Raw genomic sequence first — 18077 nt, 5'->3', positions numbered from 1 at the left:
CGTTTTGAAAGGAGAAACGCTGAGGGGAAGGAAAAGCGCATCAGTATCATGTCAAGGTGACACTCCTTGGGCGGTAATGGCAGCGTGATATTTCTGATCCTGGAAAGCGCCCAGTTAGGCCGTCCTCGGCTGCAAGGTACACATCTGCACGGCAGGGCTGCCTGGAAAGTCGCGATTGGGTCAGATAGGGTCGAGTCCCTCAAGCGCCCATCGGAACGGGGTTTAGGAGGGGATATCTGGAACCAGGAACGATGGAGACATTGTTGGCTGAAGCATAAGTAGCTGGAATGTGGCCGATGAGAACGTTAGTCCCGTAGACATCGCACTGAAGAAATGAGAAAACTAACGTTATTTCAGGGCAAGATTCGGATTCTACGGCTTGCAAGCCTTGTAAAGTCTTGTTCCACCAGGCGCAGTTACGCGCCATCAAAAGAGGATCCATCAGGATGTGTAAGATGTCGGAGCGCTCAAGTGAGACCAATCCCGCATTCAACGTCGAACGTTCACGTTTGCTTGTTGCTTGCGTCTTCTTTCGGGCATCAAACAGCATCGCAGCTCTGGCGACCTCGGCCTTGAACCGCATGGTTGGGGCCTTGGATCAAAAAATCCAGAGGTTCAACGGAAAATAACGAAGTCGAAGTGCAGGCGGGTGATGATGATGGCGACGTCTATCTTTCCTACTGGTCGGACATCACTGGTCCATACCGAGGATATTTTTTCAATCAGATCTACCCCGCATTCTGCGATCACATATTCCGAGTGTTGTGCCGGAACAGAGGGAATGAAAGACTGTCCAGAGCATGCAACTGTCAGTTGCTACAATTCCAACAATCGAAAGTGAAACATACCGTGCCCTCTGGGTCGATGGTCCCCCGTTTGTCGACCTTCCGAACTCAAAGTCCGGATACAAGACTCGGTGCATGGCGCTCTGTAGTAACACGAGACAGACCCTTACAGTATTCCGTCTCTCATCGTACTCCGAAGAGTCCGCAACCGGTTTTGACACGAGCTTTTGGAAAGATAGGATGGAGAAAGAAGAGAGCCAGCCCAGCCTCTACTTAGGCCTAGATAACGCAAAATGGTAGAGCTCCGGATAATTGAGGATCCTGGTTTCACGCACCTCATCACCAAGAATCCGGAACAAGCGAGTGGGCGACCGAACAAAAAGAAATGCCCCATCCTTTTGGGAAGCCAGTTCGTGATGACCACAGGCCCTCGGGGAGCCGGAAACCGGGAAATGCGCGCCCTTTGGCCTGTTTAAGATGTAATCCGTCCAGCTTGATCGTTGTTGGCAGGAACATGAGCGCAGCTTGTGATTCTAGACGCTTTTGAGTGCCTTGACCACGTCGTCGAGGTCGCCGGTCAGTTCAAAGTCGCGTCGGATCCCGGATGGATGGTGACGCGCATGTGGGAAATCCAAAAGCCAAATTCCCGCGCCTCTCCGCAGAGGCGCATCACGTCCATATCCGGAGCTCCGAACGAACCAGACTGTCCGCAACGGCCTGGCTCGAAATCGACGAAATAGCGTGGATATGTGGGAGAGAAAAACACTAAAGTGCATATCATTAAGTTTACCGTAGCCCCGTCAGTACCTTCACCGAATGGTCAGTCTCTCGAAGAAGCCCAGCTACAGCCAATTTATTATTGGTCTGACTTGATGAAACTCCACTCCACTATCTGTCTCACCGGGAAAGGAGAAACTCAATCCTCGCCTGGTCCAAACCAAGTTCAGTTCCTGACTACGATCCCACCTACATTTACATCTACACCGCTCCTAAAATTCCATCAATCTGTTGTCCGTCGCTCCATTCGACTCTCTTGACTTCGAGAGGCTATTCAATCCTGCCCCCGACGACGTCACTTATCGCCGTCCTAGACAACTACGTAAACCCCCATCGTCCAAGTCTCTGTGCCTCAACCTAGATCCTATCCCTGAAGAACGCCACGAAAACGACACCGGAAAACAAATACGCGATATGCCAACCAAACACGGTCCTGAGGAGTTTGCTCACAAAGCCGAAGAGGACCTCGACAAATTCGAGGACAAGGTCCGAAGTGAACACCGAAGGCACACCGTTGCGAGTTCTGGAGGGAGTGACTTGAGGAAGTCGCTCAGTGGTGTTTCGGCTCACGACCGGGATGAATCTGTGAGCTGTCTCTTCAGATGCTTCGGGTGTTCTGGAGCGCAATCTGACTGAGCGGATAGGGAGTGTTCAACAATCTCGAAGGTGTATTCGATGATCTGGAACAGAAGGTTCCACATGAGCACAATGCGCCGCATAGTCCCCGTATGCATGACCCCAGCATCGTGAGTCGCCCAGATATTAGTTGGGATGGTTCAGCGCTAAATCTCATCTCTCTATATAGACGTCTGGCGAGTCCAGTCAGTACGTGCCCCACGCCACCACAACCGATTTCCGTACCCTCGAGTCCGATGCTCCGCCGCCTATCAGCATGAAAACTGGCACCCTTGGAAGGCGGGCGAGGATCACAAATAGCAAGAATCCCTATCTGGCCGGAGTTTCGTGCAGCTCCAAGAAATATGATACGAGCAATTCGTCGATGAACCAGGCCAGCAACAAGACGAACAAAGAAGGATTGACCAAGGAGAAGGAGACCCGAGCCAGAAAGACATCCTTCTCGCAGGATCTGAAGGCCGAGGTCGATAAATTCATTAAGAATTAGATCTTCCATCGTCGTGTAGTGTGCTGTAAATGCAGGCTTCGGTTTCCGATTGAGTCCAAATGTAAATTAGTCGTAGGTACCAACGTCTTCGCACCGAATTGGCCTTGCATGCTGTCGAGCAATCCTGCTCATCGTGGAGGACGATGCCAAGAGAAAGTTGATGCCGCGTCACACAATCTCACACAATTGCCTTTTGTGACTCAGCCACAACAAACACAAAACAGCCTCCCGTCGACACAGAGCACCGCAGCGCACAGCGCGCAATTGTGAATGTTGCCGCTGCGGTTCAGTCCTTCTTTTCTTCCTTTCTACTATCTATAACTTCACCTCGTCATTCAAGAACGTTCCAGAAACAACTCAGAACCTCCTAGTGGCCACCGATGCCTCCCCAGTACACCCTGAACACTGAGGAGAAGGATAGGGTCAAGGCAGCCATTCCGACGCCTCCAAACAAGATCTTTTATGCCTGTCTGGCCCGTATCTACTATGCTTATCCAGACCCAGAGAAATGGTCGTATGCTGGCCTTCAGGGGGCGCTGGCGTTCGTAAAGGACGCACAGGGCATCCTGCACTTCAAAATGGTCGATTTGGAGGGAACGAGGGGTGTCATTTGGGAACACGAGCTGTATTCCGGCCTGGAATACAACCCAGACCGAGCTTTCTTTCATTCATTTGCAGGAGACGTACGTACAGTTTCGTATTGCGGACGTTTGGGGTAATGACGTCTGTTTATAGCAATGTCTAATTGGCTTCGTGTTCGCCAACGAAGTTGAGGCTAAAGCTTTGTGGAAGAAAGTCAACACGAAGAAGGATGCAAAGCACAGTGGTATGTCGTGGCGATGGCTAGGAAGTCTCTGTCTGACCCATGAACCCCAGCAAAGCCTCAGAAGCAGAAGAAATCCAAGGTCGCAAAGGGTGGCAAGATCGACAAGTCAATGATTTCAGGACCCAAGGCAGGCTCGTTCATCCACGTAGCACACATGGGCTACGACGCCGACTCCGGTTTCAAATCTCACGGCGTCGATGCATCGTGGAGCCAACTCCTCAATGACCTCGAAGGCAAGGGCATCGGGAAAGAAGTCATCGACCGTGAGCTCGAGTTCATCAAAGACTTCGTTCGCAAAGAGCAGCAGCAGCAGGTCAGACCGGCCAAGTCTTCGAAACCTCCTCCACCACCCGCAGCGCGAAGGTCGAAACCACCTCCACCTCCAGCACCTCGGCGATCTGTCCATGTCCCCAAGGACAGTGTGTCTTCAGTGTCATCTGCAGGGGACCATACACCAATCGCAAATGGCAGGCCCCCAGCCCCTCCTTCGCGTCCCCAAACTCTCGAGCCACCTCAGCCACCTCGTCCTCCTGCGAGACCTTCGTCTGCATCGAAGCCTCCAGCACCACCCCGCCCGGTTTCTTCCGTCGCGTCTGCACCACCACCGGCTCCCCCTCGCAGACCCGCCGTGTCGTCACCCAATCCGCCGCCACCGCCCAGTCGCCCGCAACCAAACGGCGCTGCAGCAACTCCTCCGCCTCCGCCAAGACGACCGGCGCTCTCGAATCCTGCACCTCCGCCTCGACCACCCGTGCCGACGCGTGCAGTTGCCGAGGAGGATACGACGTCTGTTTCTACTCCTCCTCCACCTCCACCACCTCCACCGCCCCCGCCAGGACCACCAGCTGCCACAGGAGGTGCCCCACCTCCGCCTCCTCCACCGCCACCTCCGGGAGGTGCTGCTCCACCGCCGCCTCCACCTCCCCCGCCTCCTCCAGGCGGTGCCGTTCCTCCACCTCCCCCACCGCCACCGCCGGCAGGGGGATCAGGCGCTCCCTCTGCCCTCGCTTCTATGCCTCCGCCTCAGCCAGGCCGCGGCAACCTCCTCGCCGACATCCAGGGCAAAGGCATCCACGTCCTTCGCAAGACGGAGAAAAGCGAGGCTCCCGCTGGAGGAAGCAGCTCTTCTGGTGCAGGCACGGCTGCTGCTGCTGCGGTCGGCGGTGCTGCTGCTGGTGCCGCGGCTGGTGCTGCCCTGGGAGGAGGAGGAGACCTGGCAGGCGCCCTGGCTGCTGCACTCATGGAGCGCAATAAGCGCCTTGGAGATAGTGATGACGATGAAGACGACGATGATGATGACTGGGATTAGTTAGTTATCCGGACTCGTATTTTCATTTGATTTCATTCGTTTTCTCAAACGACTAATCACGTTCCCTTTCACCATGCACCCTCTTTTGAAGAGGGCAGATTCCCACTCCCTTCCCTTTCTCTGTTCTTTTTCTTCTACCTTACTCTCTTGCATTTGGATGGACTATCTCAATTCTAGAATCAATATTGCTATTGTTACTCTTGCGAATGGGTACCTCGAAGACCCGTCCGGACACCCGGATGTTGATCTTACCGATCAGGTCAAACTGAAGAGACGGCTGCTGAGCTTCGAGTCAAGTGCTGGTGTTCAAGGTTAAGCTCAGCGGAGGCGGTCGCCTCGAAGGCAGTGTGCCTATTCCGGGACTCTCGGATAACCAAGTCGTCGCTCAAATATTGTATGACCGCTTCCTCTGAAATGCGTCTAGGATGCTTCCAGCTCCTGGGCCTGTCTGTGCACGATCCAAATGGTTTGGGACACATACTCGTGAGTCGTACACCGTCACCCAGACCGCAAGTAATCTGACCGTGGCATTCAGCAGTGACATCATCCACCCTCGCTGATAGCGGCGAAGCCAAAGGCAAAACGCTAGTCTTTTTTTTTCATCGATGCCCTTGCCCCATTGCACCCAAGCTCCGATTTGTCTGACTTTAATTATGAACGCCGCCTACAAAGCCCGTCTGTCATTCACGAGGGAAATCAGACATATGCCTTGGAAGTTTGGAGCACTGTCATCCTTATACGACGTCGAGTTTCTCAACGGGTTCTTCAGACCCGTTTGGATTCGACGAGATTCCATGTGCATACTTTCAATTGCCGCGAGTGGGAACCGAGCCGCTGACAAGTGGTTCAGGTTTCACCGTCCTCGAGAGAAGCCATTCGGATCCGGGTTGGGGGGTTAGTAATTCCAAAGTGTTCGATGATGATGATCTCCCCGTGCAAGCCACCTCAGATCATGATGGCCGACCTCTATCCTCCAAGTCTGAGAGAAAAGAAGCTTGCTGCTCTCTCCAGACTGAGGTAGATTTTCCGAGAAAACAAGAAAAAGTACGAGATTGACATTAACTACTACACAAGTTATCATCGAGTAAAGGGAGTGCTATAGACAATATTCGATGTGCGGGAATGGGAGGCGGTTTTATCTTCGCGTGGTACGTCTGCTGGATATGGAAAACTGGCGTTCGAGGTAGAACGTCAAAACAACCTTACAAAAATACCACGGCCTACGAGCCAAGGTCCTGCGCTTCCCTATCTCGTACAGCACTAAATTCAGAATGCAGCTTGAGCGGCAGCCCTCTCCGCAACTGAGCCCCTGGGTTCCCATGCAGGGACATGCTCCCCTCGCCCTTTGACCGTTCCCTCGCACTTGCCCCACGCCCCTCCACCGGGCGTTTCGATCTTCAACCTGTCCCCAGCCCCCATCCATACAGTCGCTTTACCTCCAATGTTAATTTCGCGGGTCACTAGTGTGGGGTTGAGAGGATCAAGATCTCCGTCTTCTTCGCGACACTGCTTAATCCAGGTGTTACGCCCGAAGCCGCCCGGACCTCCACCTTCCATACCATAAGGTTGCCGTGTCCTGCGCTGTAGATGTGTTAGCGGCGGAAGTCAGGAGAGAAGACGTGCAAGGGAGAAGGGCTGGAAGTGTTGGGTAGGTATTCTGAGATCAGAAAAATCACTAGAACCATACCGTCCAAAAGAGATCGAGGGTAGGCGGTAGTAGTAGATGTTGTGTAGCATAGGGCAAGCACGGAAATAACAGAAAGCTCCCAGCTCACCTCAGACAATATCGAGACTTGCAATGGTTCCAAGAATTCGATCTCTCGAACAACTCCCTCGCCTCCGTGCCACTTTCCAACTCCAGCTGATCCCTGACGCAATCCGAACTGATGGATCATAACGGGGTATCTTCGTTCGAGGATTTCAACATCCCCGATTCGTGTGTTGGTAATGTGAGTGTGCACGCCGTCTGTACCATGCCATGAAGGGCCGGCTCCAGAGCCACCTGCAATGGTCTATAAAGAGAAAACGGAGTGAGTTCTCTGCTGAGTTGTTAAAAGGAAGAGACATCGTGACGAAGGGATGATAAGATAGAGGTGAGAACAGTCGAACGGGTGCTTTTCGAAGCAGGACGATCGAAGAAGGATGACGAAGTGTTCTAATACATACCTCGTAGTATCCCCACCCAGTGACATTCTTCCCATCTTTATCTTTCCCTCCCGCACCAAATGTCAGGTTGCTGCACAAGGTTAAAGAAGGCCGCGTCAATCGACCCCTATTCACTTTCGGGCCAGAAGTGTGAACAAGTGACTCACTTGGTACAACCTTGGCTGGCAGCGGCAGCATGGAAAGCTTTCAAAACCACATCGACGATACGCTGCGAAGTTAAAACATTGCCTCCGCACACGGCAGCTGTACGAGAAGGCGAGAGGAGTGACTTCTTCGGGATTTTCACTTCAGCGACGTAGTGAATGAAGTCAGCAGAGTTCAGAGTTGGAAGAGAACAGAAGGCAACATGGCATAAGGCCAGTTCGACTGGAGAAGGCTCTCACCTGTAAGAGGGACCAGGCATCCCGCATTAAGCGGGATGTCCAGATCGAGCATTGAGCGCATGCAGTAGATGACAGCTGAGTGAACGACAGATATGGGTGCATTCAGGTTTCCTCGGACCTCACACCCTGTTCCCTCGAAATCAAGGACAGCTGAGCCCTCGGTTTCATCAATTTCGACTCGCAGTTGGATCTAATTCAAATGTCGTAGTAAGTGGGTGCCCATGGGATGTACATGCACGACTGACCGGAGATCCGTCATCGAGGTAATCAACGGCAGAGAGGACGTTTGTTCCTGCCCTTTTCGCGACATCTCGAAGCAAGTTGCGAACGGACATTTCGGCATTTGCTCGGATATGGTACATGTATTCCTGCACAGTCTTCAAGCCATAATCGTTGACAACTAGGGTGTTCATTAGATAAAGGGATCTTCCCAACGCGGAGCATGTTAACGATAAAAACTCACTCTGGTGGATCAGCTGGATTCCTTTGTGATTTGCAGCGATTTGCTGGAAACAGGAACACGGGGATCAAGAAGCGCTCCTCCAGCTTTTGATGGATAACCTACGGCTTTCAAGTCGCTCTCCACATCCCGGATGTTTCTGCAACCCGAGCTTCCAGGGTACTGCGCCGGCTTTTCGACCATGTGTTCATAGAGTCCCTGGGAATTGAAAACACCGCCATCGACTATCTTGAAGCTCTCGATATTCGCCCCTTCTTCGAAAATATTCACGGAAGTCGGGGGCATTGAACCAGGAAGAATTCCGCCAATATCAGCATGATGGCCTCTGGACGCAGTGAAAAATATGATCTCTTTGGTCTCAGTGTCGAAGACCGGTGTAATGATAGTAATGTCGGGTAAATGTCTGCAACGATTTGAGATCATGCAATTGAGTTTCGGTCGTAGTGGGTGCAGGAGAGGACAAAGTTGCTCACGAGCCACCGGCATGCGGAGAATTCGTCATCAGAACGTCTCCTTCCTTCAGGGTCTCTCCATGTAATTTCATCTGGTATTTCACCGCACTATTGAGATCACAGTGAGTCCTCTGCACGATGTTCGGCTGACTACGCAGAATCAAGACTCACAAGCTCATAGAACCGAGGTGAATAGGGATAAATGGCGCATTGGCAACGAGATCGCCATCTGGAGCGAAGAGTGCACAGGAGAAATCCAAGCGCTCCTTGATATTGGTGCTGATCGAAGTTTGCTGCAACGAACGACCCATTGCTTCCGCTACGCTCATGAAGCGGTTTGCAAAAAGAGTCAGAAGGATAGGATCTGGCCCCTTCCTTAGTTTCTCTGACATTGGCGTTGAAGTTCCGGACATGGTTGGAGAGCAAGATTGGCCTTGGGTTCGAGGTACCAGATAACAGATTATATAGCTAGATTCCGGGTCGTTTCCGAGAAATTGGTGATATTCCAAAGGGTCCCTCCCGCAGGTGGTGCAAATTGGCGTGTCCAAATGGTGGTGGAGACAGTTATTGAGGCAATCTGTTGCCTGCCGACCGCAGTTGTCTGGTGTGGAACGAAAGAAACCAGGTCAAGAGTAGTCCACCCTCCTATGACGGCAATTCCGGATAAATTCGCTCTGGGGCGGGCCGCATCAGGAACGTGAGAGATTCTTGGTAATCCTCATGCTTGAGCTCGTTGCTCGCGTCGACATCCAGGACTGACCACGACGACAACCAACAGACTTGAATTCACCACTGTGCACCTATATTCTCTCATATGGCTGAGTCGACGCTCAGGGAATACCTGGAGAGTCAGGATGATCTGGTTCGGGAAGCAGGCCTTGCCCTTCCACATTCCTTCAGTCACTGCACATATCCCCTGGGCTATCTAAGGTCGCGTCTTTCCTGTTGTCAACAAGTCTATGTCACTGATCCTTAATCAAGGCAGGCTGTATATCTCTGCTTGACATGTCCAGAACCTCGGGGAATTTGTTCCGCATGTTCTATCGCTTGCCACACCAAACATGAGCAGGTCGAACTGTGAGAGAACTGAGGGTCAGTTCAGACTGCATTTGAGCTGAACGAAGGCTTCTCCAGCTTTCCGAAACGGAACTTTCGATGTGACTGTTCCACATCGGCTATCGCACATGCATGCACTCTGGAAAACACCACACATCCCCCCAATGAAGATAACCAATATGGTCAGAATTTCCAGGGTCTTTTCTGCAGGTGCTCCCGAACATACGACGCTCAGAAAGAAAAGGAAGCTATGATTCAGTGTCTCGCGTGCGAGGTATGTTCTTCCACACCACCACCAGGTTCATCCCCGTTTGAAATGTTTCGTCCAGGATTGGTTCCACGAATCTTGCTGTAACCTCCGAGAAAGACCGAGTTCGAGAGAACCTACCCCGGTCGCAGAAGCCCCGCCCAACCAGGAGGGGGAATTGTCCGCGACTGCTGAAGGTGATGATGCGGACGCAGACTCCGAGGCATCGTTCGGATTGCCCCCACCTCTGGTATCCGCATCAGATTATGAGAGCTTCATCTGCGGCGCTTGCGTTCGGAAGATACCCATACTCGTGAAGTATGCGGGAACCCCGGGTGCCATCATGGTGGTTCGGGATACGACCGATTCGCCTTGGGTACGCATCGGCGATCATGTTCAGGGTGGACGAGAAGAAGCCGTCGTAGTGGATGATGTCGGGCCTAGCAATGCAGGGCATAAACGTAGGCTAAGTCCATCAGATGCAACAGCAGGCACTCGAGAGCCCAAGAGAACCAAAGTGCCTTCAACTCCCGACTCAACTGAATCAAATCCGTGCATCGCTCCACAGCCCAACCCACTTGCTTCTACGATCTACGAACAGGACCTGACTTCCAGCGATGGTGGCAAGTTGGGAACGGGGGATATATTTTTAACCGACGGCTTTAGAGAGCGTTGGTGCCGATGCGACAATGTACGTGTATTCTCCAAACACGTTGCGCGGAAGCGGAAGAGAATGAATTGTTATGGCATTAGTGTCGAATTTCTCTGGAAAATCATCGGTATTTGGTAGAGGAAGAAGAGACTTACGAGCCACCGGAAGATCCCGACTCAGGTACCCATTCATTTACTTCAGTCCTCCCCTCTAATCGAAGTTAACCGGCGGGCACATTTAGGGTTATCCTTGGAAGAGCTCGGAATGCGTGCGTTGGCGCGACTTCCTCGCGACAGAGCTCTAGATGGTATCCAGGCGTTCAATAAAATGAGGTAAATCTTCGTGCGACTCTTCAGCTCGGACTGGTTAATTGACCTCGTTCCAGGGATGGGCTTAAATCATTCTTGCAGCCGTTCGCGGAAGAAGGCAAGGTTGTGAACGAGGCTGATGTTCGAGATTTCTTTACCTCCTTCATGGAAGCGGCAAAGCAAGGCAGTTCGTGAAACTACTCGAATGGCTATTCCTTAACTCTCGCTTTTCTTGTTCTAGGCCAGGGCTCTCAATCGTATAGCTACCAGTACGACGTTTCCGGTCTGATAAGGTTTGGCCCAAGTCAGCGTTTCGACAGTCTGGCGGACCTTCGAGAGCGAGCCCTTCAATCCGGCGAGGTAAAACTCAACCTCGATTACCCCATCTTGAACAGCGTAACTCCGCCTACACCTCGCAAAATTATCAGACGGACCTTTTCTTCTATTCACTGGATTCGGGACTTGTGCAGGCTCATGCTCTCGCTCGCATCAAGCACTTGTTGCCCTCTACCTCGGTGAAATGCCTCAGAGTAAGTGTACAGATAATGTCCCGAGCGCCACTGAGAGAATATTGACAATATTTGTTTCGGACTTGAGCACTCGACCCACGTCTTTGTGGCCTTGTTTGAGGAAGTACATCTGTCCCTAGACCCGTCATCAGATCGAAGGAAGTCTCTACGAGTCCTAAGTTCTATCATATGGCCGACCTAGGTGCTTTACTTAACTTCTCTCGCGGTGGTGCGGGATACCTGGGACGCTTTCGCAGGTTCATGCTCCTTGACTATGACGTGACTTCTATGTGGTAAGAACTCCAGGGCTTACTGATTCGTTTCGAAAAACAGGAGCAACAGAAAGATTTAAGAATGGTACCCTTCCTCTTGCACCTGATTTACACTGACCCTCGTGGGCGGGAAGATCTTCCAAAGCGTGGGGGTGCAAACTTAATTAAAACTACCCGTGCTTCGAAAGTTCTTCTCATCGAAGACTCAGACGAAGGGAGTAACATTGGAGCACAAGCCTGAGGGGACTGGATCCAATTCAAGCTTTCTGCGCCATAACCGTTCACATTTTCACAGCAAAGGGTGCAGTGGGAGAATGCCGCTACAAACTCATCAACAGATTGAGACCCAAATCCTCCAACGCTCGACTTCCCGAACAGCCTCGTCACCCTCGTTTTCATAAATCCCGCAACATGGGTAAAGCTTAATGATGTTCAGGTTCCTTCAGGGGAGGAAAGCCGCCGTGTCCCAAATATAGGTATCACAAGAAGTTCCTTGGGCCTTGCTGCAACCTTCTCCTGCGTTCAAAGTCCTATTGGGCGGGCCGGGCGTCTATTTCAACCGAATCGCCCTCCCAGAACGCCACATGAATGACGAAAGGGCGCCTTCGGTGATCATGAACATAAGATGGCGATTATCCTGGTTGAAAAAGCACCATGGAAAGATGGACAGGTCTGGCACCGAGTCGAGGCGAGAGTGCATACAAGTAGGCGTACAAAGTGGGCGTTACTACGTGTTTAAGGACTTCGGTGGGCAACGAACAGTCATCCTCGAGGAAAAGCTTTTCGAAAAAGCTGAAGTAATTGTTATCATCAGACTCTTCTCCCCGAACCTTGGGAATCTATCAGGCCTAACAACCAGCGATGCCAAAATACAGAGAGCGAGGAAACGAAAACAAGGCGGTGTGGCGCTACTAGTCAGCGCGGCGGGCGAGGTCTAGTGGCCAGGTCTTTGAATGCAATCGCATGGTTTTAGTCCTAGAAGCGTGCATGTGCAATGTCTATTGGGTCGTGATGAAGCCTATGGCATACTACGAACAAGGATTTCCAAATGCAAGAGGGTGTGATAATTTACACGAGGTCGTCAAATGCCCAAAGTGAGAAAGATGCGAGAAATGGAATGTTCTATGTTGAGAAAAGAAAAAAGGAAGAAGGACAAGTTACAACATGGCTTGGAGCTGGCCCAAGTCTGAAGGAACCGAGTCGCCGCTGTATTTCGGCAAAAGTGATACATACGATTTCCAACCTTGGTCTGTGACGATTGGAGCTTGGACGTAATTTTCGATATCTAGTTGGATCAGATAGTCGGGAAGGTGCTGCATGAAGCTTGTCACAGCGGCGTCTTCACGGATGCGCTGTTGCATTCGGGTAATGCCTAGCACCTCGGAGTACCAGGCTGGATCTTGGCGGATAACGGCACACTCGTAGACGTCGAGAATCGCCTTTGGCATCCCTGCCTCTACTGCAGCAGAATATGCCATTGCGTGTCCTATCGCTTCGATGGCGAGTTGTGACTGAGGAAGGATCAAGAAGTTGAACTCATCGCTTCGATGGTTGCAGCCGAGTGAATTGTAGAGGTCGATGTTTTCCTGTAGGAGAGAATGTGCGTGGTAGGCAAGAGCTGACTCCGAAGGATCGGGGAGGGAGAGGGTATATCGCCCTTGAACTAGTTCCGAGAATAGACGGATGCATAGGGTTAAAACGTCGCCTTCTGCAATGATAACGCCCTTCCCGTCGTTCTGGATGCAAAGGTAAGAATCAGAAGCATGTCGGAGCACGCGAAAGTATCACATACCTCGATCCTAGCCATATAGTTCTGATCGAAAGTCCCTTGGGCTCCGCATCGTTCAGCGATTTCGGGGATGCACCTCTGGAAGTGCCGACAGACGGTGGCCTTCGCAATGACCGAAAGAGCGTGTCGGATGCGAGGATCTCGTTGTGTCATGGCGGTCTTCACCACAAGGGGGTACCAGTTGTCCATAATCATCGCTGCCGCAGTACAGTGGGCCACAGGCCACTGTTGCGTCCGGAAAGTGATGATGGGTGTCGGCTCGCTTGATTTTCCAAGGATACACCGTTGCATGGAATATCGCCCGCCGATGAAGGCAGTCGCTTTCATAGCAGAGATCCATGGGGCAGGGACAGCCAAGGTTCCCAGCTGAATTCGCCATACTTCGTCCCACCAAGCCTCTAAGGGCCGCGACGGGAGGGAAAAATCAAAAATATCGGACGCGACTAGTGCCGTCGGAGGAAGATGGACATTTGTGAACGTGGTGATGGAAAAATCGAGGGGGCCGGTTCCGCTTCTGGGAGGCAGTCGAATTGAGGATACACCTTTGTACATTTGTCGGGAGTCGCAAATGGGAACCACGAAAAATCGGCATCCACGGTCTTGTTCATCGACTATAAGTCGAGCCATGGCCAACGCGACTTTCGGTATTCCAAAAAGAGGTGTTGATGCTGGCATAAATCTAGACTATGTTAATTCACCAATCGACGGGTACTAGGAATCGAGGACGACTCACTTCGACGCCTCTTCCCGCGGGGTATGTAGTACGAAGCCGTCCTTGGTTTTCGTCGCTGTAGTTTCAATGTTAAAGGAATCCAGGCCGTGCCCTCGTTCCGTTAACAAGTATATTCCGACAGTGTCGAAACGCAGTAAGCGATCCACCAGTGGGCGTAGATCTGGTCGCTTCCGTAGATGTCGAGACAGTGTGCCAATGGTGAGTCCGACGTGGGCGGCCAGAATGGTGAACATTGCGATGTCTTGGGAGCAGATAGGGTCCCGCATCATTGCCCAATACTTCGGAGAGCAGAGTTCAACGTCCTGGGCAGAAAGGCCTGGAGGGGCGTCAGCACATGTCGACGCCATGACAGGGAAACGGTTGTACGGTATGTCTGCATCAGCAGTCTGGCGCGCTGATACGAGAGAGAGACGCGTTCGTCGGTGGAGAGTAGCTCGGGTCGGCATTGGAAGAGGGGGTGACGGAACAGTTGGTTATTCATGTTGGGGAGGGTGGTTTGCCTTCGAAGTAGAGTAGTCCTCCATCTTTATACTGGTGGAATTCTCCAAGATTGGAAGGTATGGTGGGATCTTTTGCAGGTGCAGGACTTTCTCGAGCTGGGAGGAGCGATCGAAGGAGAATCGGCGATCCTCCAACCGAGCAATTGGAAACTGGTTTGAGAAAATCAGATCGGTAGGCGGAGCTTCATGCTGACACGAGGGTTGCAACACGTCTAATGGTCCATTTTAGGGTGTCGAGAACGACATAAAGCATGCAGGAGATAGAGGGTTCGTCGCGGTGTCAGATTTAGTATTAAGCGTAAGTTTAGTGTCAATTTCTAAATGTCCGGTGGAGAGGCAACGGATTGGGGAAATGCGTCCGCGAGTTTCGGCCGCCATGAGAGATGTCCGAGAACCAGTTTGGATGTAACTGACATGTCGAATTGTCTCCTCGAGCTGGGTTCCTGCGGTTCGTTCAGACCGGTTGACAATCTCAGAAAAACGCCGACCGATCCAGGAATCCCGACCTGAAATCGAGGTCCATAATGTTATAGATTATAGTCTAAGCTACCAGGTGAGCCTTCAAACTTTTTTCGAGGTACGACGCCATTATCTTCGAGAATCTATTACGCCTTCCAAGGGCTCGAAACGAAGTGACTTGGTTTGGTTACCAAGACGGCTACACGTATCTGCTAGGCGAATATCATGTCTTTTCCTTGACATCCGTTATTCGCAAAGGAATCCCAGCACTGTCAGTGTAGAAATGGCTTCGGAAGAGAAGGGTACAGTTTGGGTACAGTGGATCGTGAAAGCCTTAAGTGAAAACGTCCGCCATGCCGCGGGGATGCCGCCTCGGATTTCTTGTGGGAAGGGTGTGTCAATGATTCCCACGATGCAAGTGTTTGGGCCGCAAAGTTTTGTCCCAAATGGTTCATCGTCTTCTTACCCTGGCTTGTTGCCCCGGATCGAATACAGAAAGGAATCCTTTGAAATCCCAAGCTTCAAGGCAGAATATTCCACACCTTCAATTAGGGTTCTCAAATCGCCCTCAATAGATGAATAAACCTCATCTACTGTGGGTTCAGTCGAATTTGTGTAAACGAAGAGCACAAGCTAACATTTCGAATAGCCTCATCTATTGTGGGCTTCAATCAATACAACGAGTCCACTTCGAGGCGATTGTTTACCCGTTTCGGGAATGAATGTACACACTGAATGGCGAGGCCACTGGCGCACATACTACTCCAGGAGCATACCTGACAGAGGGGGACCGGATTTCCTGCTCGACCAAAGATATCTGCAGGGGCATTTCCAATACTCGACTGACCATCGAGGGTCATGTACATGTCTGGATGTGCTGGTCGTTTGCTCCTTTCTGACATGCGAAACTCACGATAGCCGTGGTAGCCCCGCGTTGCTTGATTACCCTGACATCCTGTCAGAGTAATTAGCGCAGTCGGCTTCCTATCAAATTCTTAAAGGGTGGTGTTTATGTGAGAAGTATCATTTTGCAGCTGACAGTTTATTTTTGGAAAGGAAGTTATTGCAATTCTTCGAAACATGGGAACACCACGACTTTCAAGACTCATGAACATGCACGAGGCTAAAGGTGTTTCTTCGCCCTTCCTTCTTCTCACCCATGCGTACCACCACCTCAGTAAATGACTCCCTGGACCATTCAAGTTCCTCCTGCGTAGACGCCAAAGAGGGATTTTCAACGTCTTGTCCTACCATCGAAAAAGGCGAAGAACTTCCACCACCGGCCCAGCGAGATTCTGATGATTTCCCTGAAGGCGGAGTTCGCGGGTGGCTGACGGTCATTGGGGGGTTTGTACTTTCTACCCTTTATCTATTGTTCGCTGTTTGACTTAACTTTTCTCCACCCTCAGGGCGTTAGTTGCCTTCTGTACTTTCGGTGTGGTACAGTCGTTCGGTGTTTACCAAGACTTCTACACGGTATGCAGTCGAGGTTCACGTCGATAGATCATTCATTCACAACATACCAGCGCACATGGTTGAACGAGAAGACGCCATCCGAGGTCAGCTGGATTGGGTCAGTCCAGGTCTTCCTGGTCTTTGCGATCGGCCTCCCAGCCGGTCGCCTGCTTGACCTAGGCTACTTCCACCATACGATGATCAGTGGCACTGTTATTTTTGCGCTTTCGTATGTCTTATTTCTATGACAATATCCGCCTACTCATGTTGTCACTACAGGATCTTCATGTTGTCACTATCCCAGCCGCATCACTATTATCAGAACTTCCTTGCTCAAGGGCTCGGGATGGGTTTGGGAATGGGTTTAATGTTCATTCCGGCTTTGACCATGACATCACATTATTTCCGGCGGAAAAGGTCGCTGGCTATGGGCGTCGTTGTTTCTGGTAATTCACTTTCTGCTCTATATTTCCGACGAGTTTAAACCTCTCTCCGAAGGGTCCAGCATTGGCGCATGCATCTATCCAGTCCTACTAAACAACTTGTTCGGAAGGAAATCTGGCTTCGGCTGGGGTGTCAGGTATGTCAATACATATTCGTTCCATTTATTCCAAATGCTATTTGCTCCCAGTGTTGACTTGTTCGTCTCAGGGCTGTCGGATTCCTCGACGTCGGGCTGCTTCTGATAGCCAACTTCTTGATGAAACCGCGACTGCAGCCTCGAAAAGGCACCAATCAATCACCACCTGCCACCTTCAGAGATATAGCCAACGATGCTCCTTTCTGGGTTTTCGTTGCTGGGACGTTCTTGGTAGGTTTCCCGAAACTAACCGTCTCTCAACTGATCCTGACGGCGAGCAAGGTCTTTTGGGGTGTTTTCGTTCCATGTAGGGGGCCTCAAAAAATGCATATATGCAACATGGCTGATCTTCGCCAGTCTTCTATCTTCAGCTGTATGCCGCAGTATATGGCGTAGATCCCCAATTCTTGAAGTACGCGGTGGGTGACAAAGTCTATCCTCTGGTATTTGTTTGACTAACATGATGTCTCTTAGATCACTGTTATGAATGGCGCCTCGATATTAGGTCGAACGATCCCCAACCTGGTTGCTGACCGTCTGGGGCCATTGAATGGCAAGAGCCTTCCCGCGCTCTTTACTCCAACCTCACTAACCCCGTCACTCCTCTTTCTGGACACTTCACAGTTCTGATTGCATCGTCTATTATCTCAGGCGCCTTGATGTTCGCTCTCTTTGGGGCTACCAGCGTCGGAGGCGTCGCCACCTTCGGCATCTTTTACGGTTTCTTTTCTGGCGGGGGTAAGTTCCTCGTCTTCGCCCTCGGAGCAGGGCAGTTGCTGATCTATGGGTAGTCATCTCCCTCGCAGCGCCTGCTGTGGCCTCGTTCATCACCCATCCTGACCTCTCTGATCTAGGGTGCGATTGTTAACTGCCGCACGTTTCATCCTTCTCTAATCCATCCTTGATGGTTGACCCAGAATCCGCATCGGAGTGCTATCGTTCTCCTTGGCCTTCGCTCTGTTGACGGGGAACCCCATCGCTGGCGCCCTTCTCACCTCTAATCACCACTGGCAACGACCACTAACCTTCGCTGCGGTATGTTCTCGACTGATATCAACGTATTCCGGGAAACCTCTCATATGCATGCCATTTCAGGTCGTGGTTTTCGCCGGTGCATTGTGTTATCTCCTGGTTTGGAGATCTCTCGTCAGCCGTAGGAAGACGAAAGCAATCTAATCTACGACAAGAACATACGTGCCTTCGTGGAGCCAGCCGGCACCTGTGGACCTGAATCTC

The 18077-nt window shown here is 51.5% G+C and overlaps 7 protein-coding genes across 7 annotated transcripts; 4 read left to right on the top strand and 3 right to left on the bottom strand.

Annotated features, from left to right (window-relative positions):
* Window positions 1-199: 199 nt before the first annotated feature.
* CC1G_06475 (hypothetical protein) lies at window positions 200-583 on the bottom strand (the record flags this gene model as incomplete). The annotated part of the gene is made up of 2 exons (XM_001835020.1): window positions 200-236; window positions 348-583. The coding sequence occupies 2 exons, from the start codon at window positions 581-583 to the stop codon at window positions 200-202; spliced, it is 273 nt and encodes a 90-aa protein (XP_001835072.1).
* A 495-nt stretch (window positions 584-1078) lies between these two features.
* CC1G_06474 (hypothetical protein) lies at window positions 1079-2685 on the top strand (the record flags this gene model as incomplete). Its single annotated transcript, XM_001835019.2, has 4 exons — window positions 1079-1194; window positions 1877-2147; window positions 2207-2308; window positions 2368-2685. The coding sequence occupies 4 exons, from the start codon at window positions 1079-1081 to the stop codon at window positions 2683-2685; spliced, it is 807 nt and encodes a 268-aa protein (XP_001835071.2).
* A 261-nt stretch (window positions 2686-2946) lies between these two features.
* Window positions 2947-4820, top strand: CC1G_06473 (hypothetical protein; the record flags this gene model as incomplete). The annotated part of the gene is made up of 3 exons (XM_001835018.2): window positions 2947-3368; window positions 3421-3511; window positions 3562-4820. The coding sequence occupies exons 1-3, from the start codon at window positions 3066-3068 to the stop codon at window positions 4818-4820; spliced, it is 1653 nt and encodes a 550-aa protein (XP_001835070.1). The 5' UTR covers window positions 2947-3065.
* A 1132-nt stretch (window positions 4821-5952) lies between these two features.
* CC1G_06472 (cytoplasmic protein) lies at window positions 5953-8898 on the bottom strand. Its single transcript, XM_001835017.2, has 10 exons — window positions 8453-8898; window positions 8303-8389; window positions 7935-8232; window positions 7833-7875; window positions 7615-7769; window positions 7370-7559; window positions 7133-7271; window positions 6987-7056; window positions 6596-6832; window positions 5953-6401 (listed from the first exon to the last, which is right to left on the bottom strand). The coding sequence occupies exons 1-10, from the start codon at window positions 8692-8694 to the stop codon at window positions 6087-6089; spliced, it is 1776 nt and encodes a 591-aa protein (XP_001835069.2). The 5' UTR covers window positions 8695-8898; the 3' UTR covers window positions 5953-6086.
* Window positions 8899-9587: 689 nt separating this feature from the next.
* Window positions 9588-11063, top strand: CC1G_06471 (hypothetical protein; the record flags this gene model as incomplete). Its single annotated transcript, XM_001835016.2, has 6 exons — window positions 9588-9611; window positions 9667-10275; window positions 10338-10416; window positions 10478-10568; window positions 10622-10731; window positions 10786-11063. 6 exons carry the CDS (start codon window positions 9588-9590, stop codon window positions 11061-11063), a joined length of 1191 nt encoding a protein of 396 aa, XP_001835068.2.
* Window positions 11064-12482: 1419 nt separating this feature from the next.
* On the bottom strand, window positions 12483-14293 carry CC1G_06470 (acyl-CoA oxidase; the record flags this gene model as incomplete). The annotated part of the gene is made up of 3 exons (XM_001835015.2): window positions 12483-13061; window positions 13118-13793; window positions 13848-14293. The coding sequence occupies 3 exons, from the start codon at window positions 14291-14293 to the stop codon at window positions 12483-12485; spliced, it is 1701 nt and encodes a 566-aa protein (XP_001835067.2).
* Window positions 14294-15965: 1672 nt separating this feature from the next.
* CC1G_06469 (hypothetical protein) lies at window positions 15966-18017 on the top strand (the record flags this gene model as incomplete). Its single annotated transcript, XM_001835014.2, has 13 exons — window positions 15966-16153; window positions 16216-16282; window positions 16333-16490; window positions 16541-16707; window positions 16760-16841; window positions 16913-17072; window positions 17124-17148; window positions 17199-17260; window positions 17316-17376; window positions 17466-17579; window positions 17633-17696; window positions 17759-17876; window positions 17937-18017. 13 exons carry the CDS (start codon window positions 15966-15968, stop codon window positions 18015-18017), a joined length of 1347 nt encoding a protein of 448 aa, XP_001835066.2.
* Window positions 18018-18077: the final 60 nt, after the last annotated feature.

The sequence above is a fragment of the Coprinopsis cinerea genome (genome assembly GCF_000182895.1).
Source record: "Coprinopsis cinerea okayama7#130 chromosome 12 map unlocalized cont3.12, whole genome shotgun sequence".
NCBI classification, from domain to species: domain Eukaryota; kingdom Fungi; phylum Basidiomycota; class Agaricomycetes; order Agaricales; family Psathyrellaceae; genus Coprinopsis; species Coprinopsis cinerea.
The sequence above is the reverse complement of the archived record's forward strand: the minus strand, read 5'-3'. Positions and strand labels throughout refer to the sequence as shown.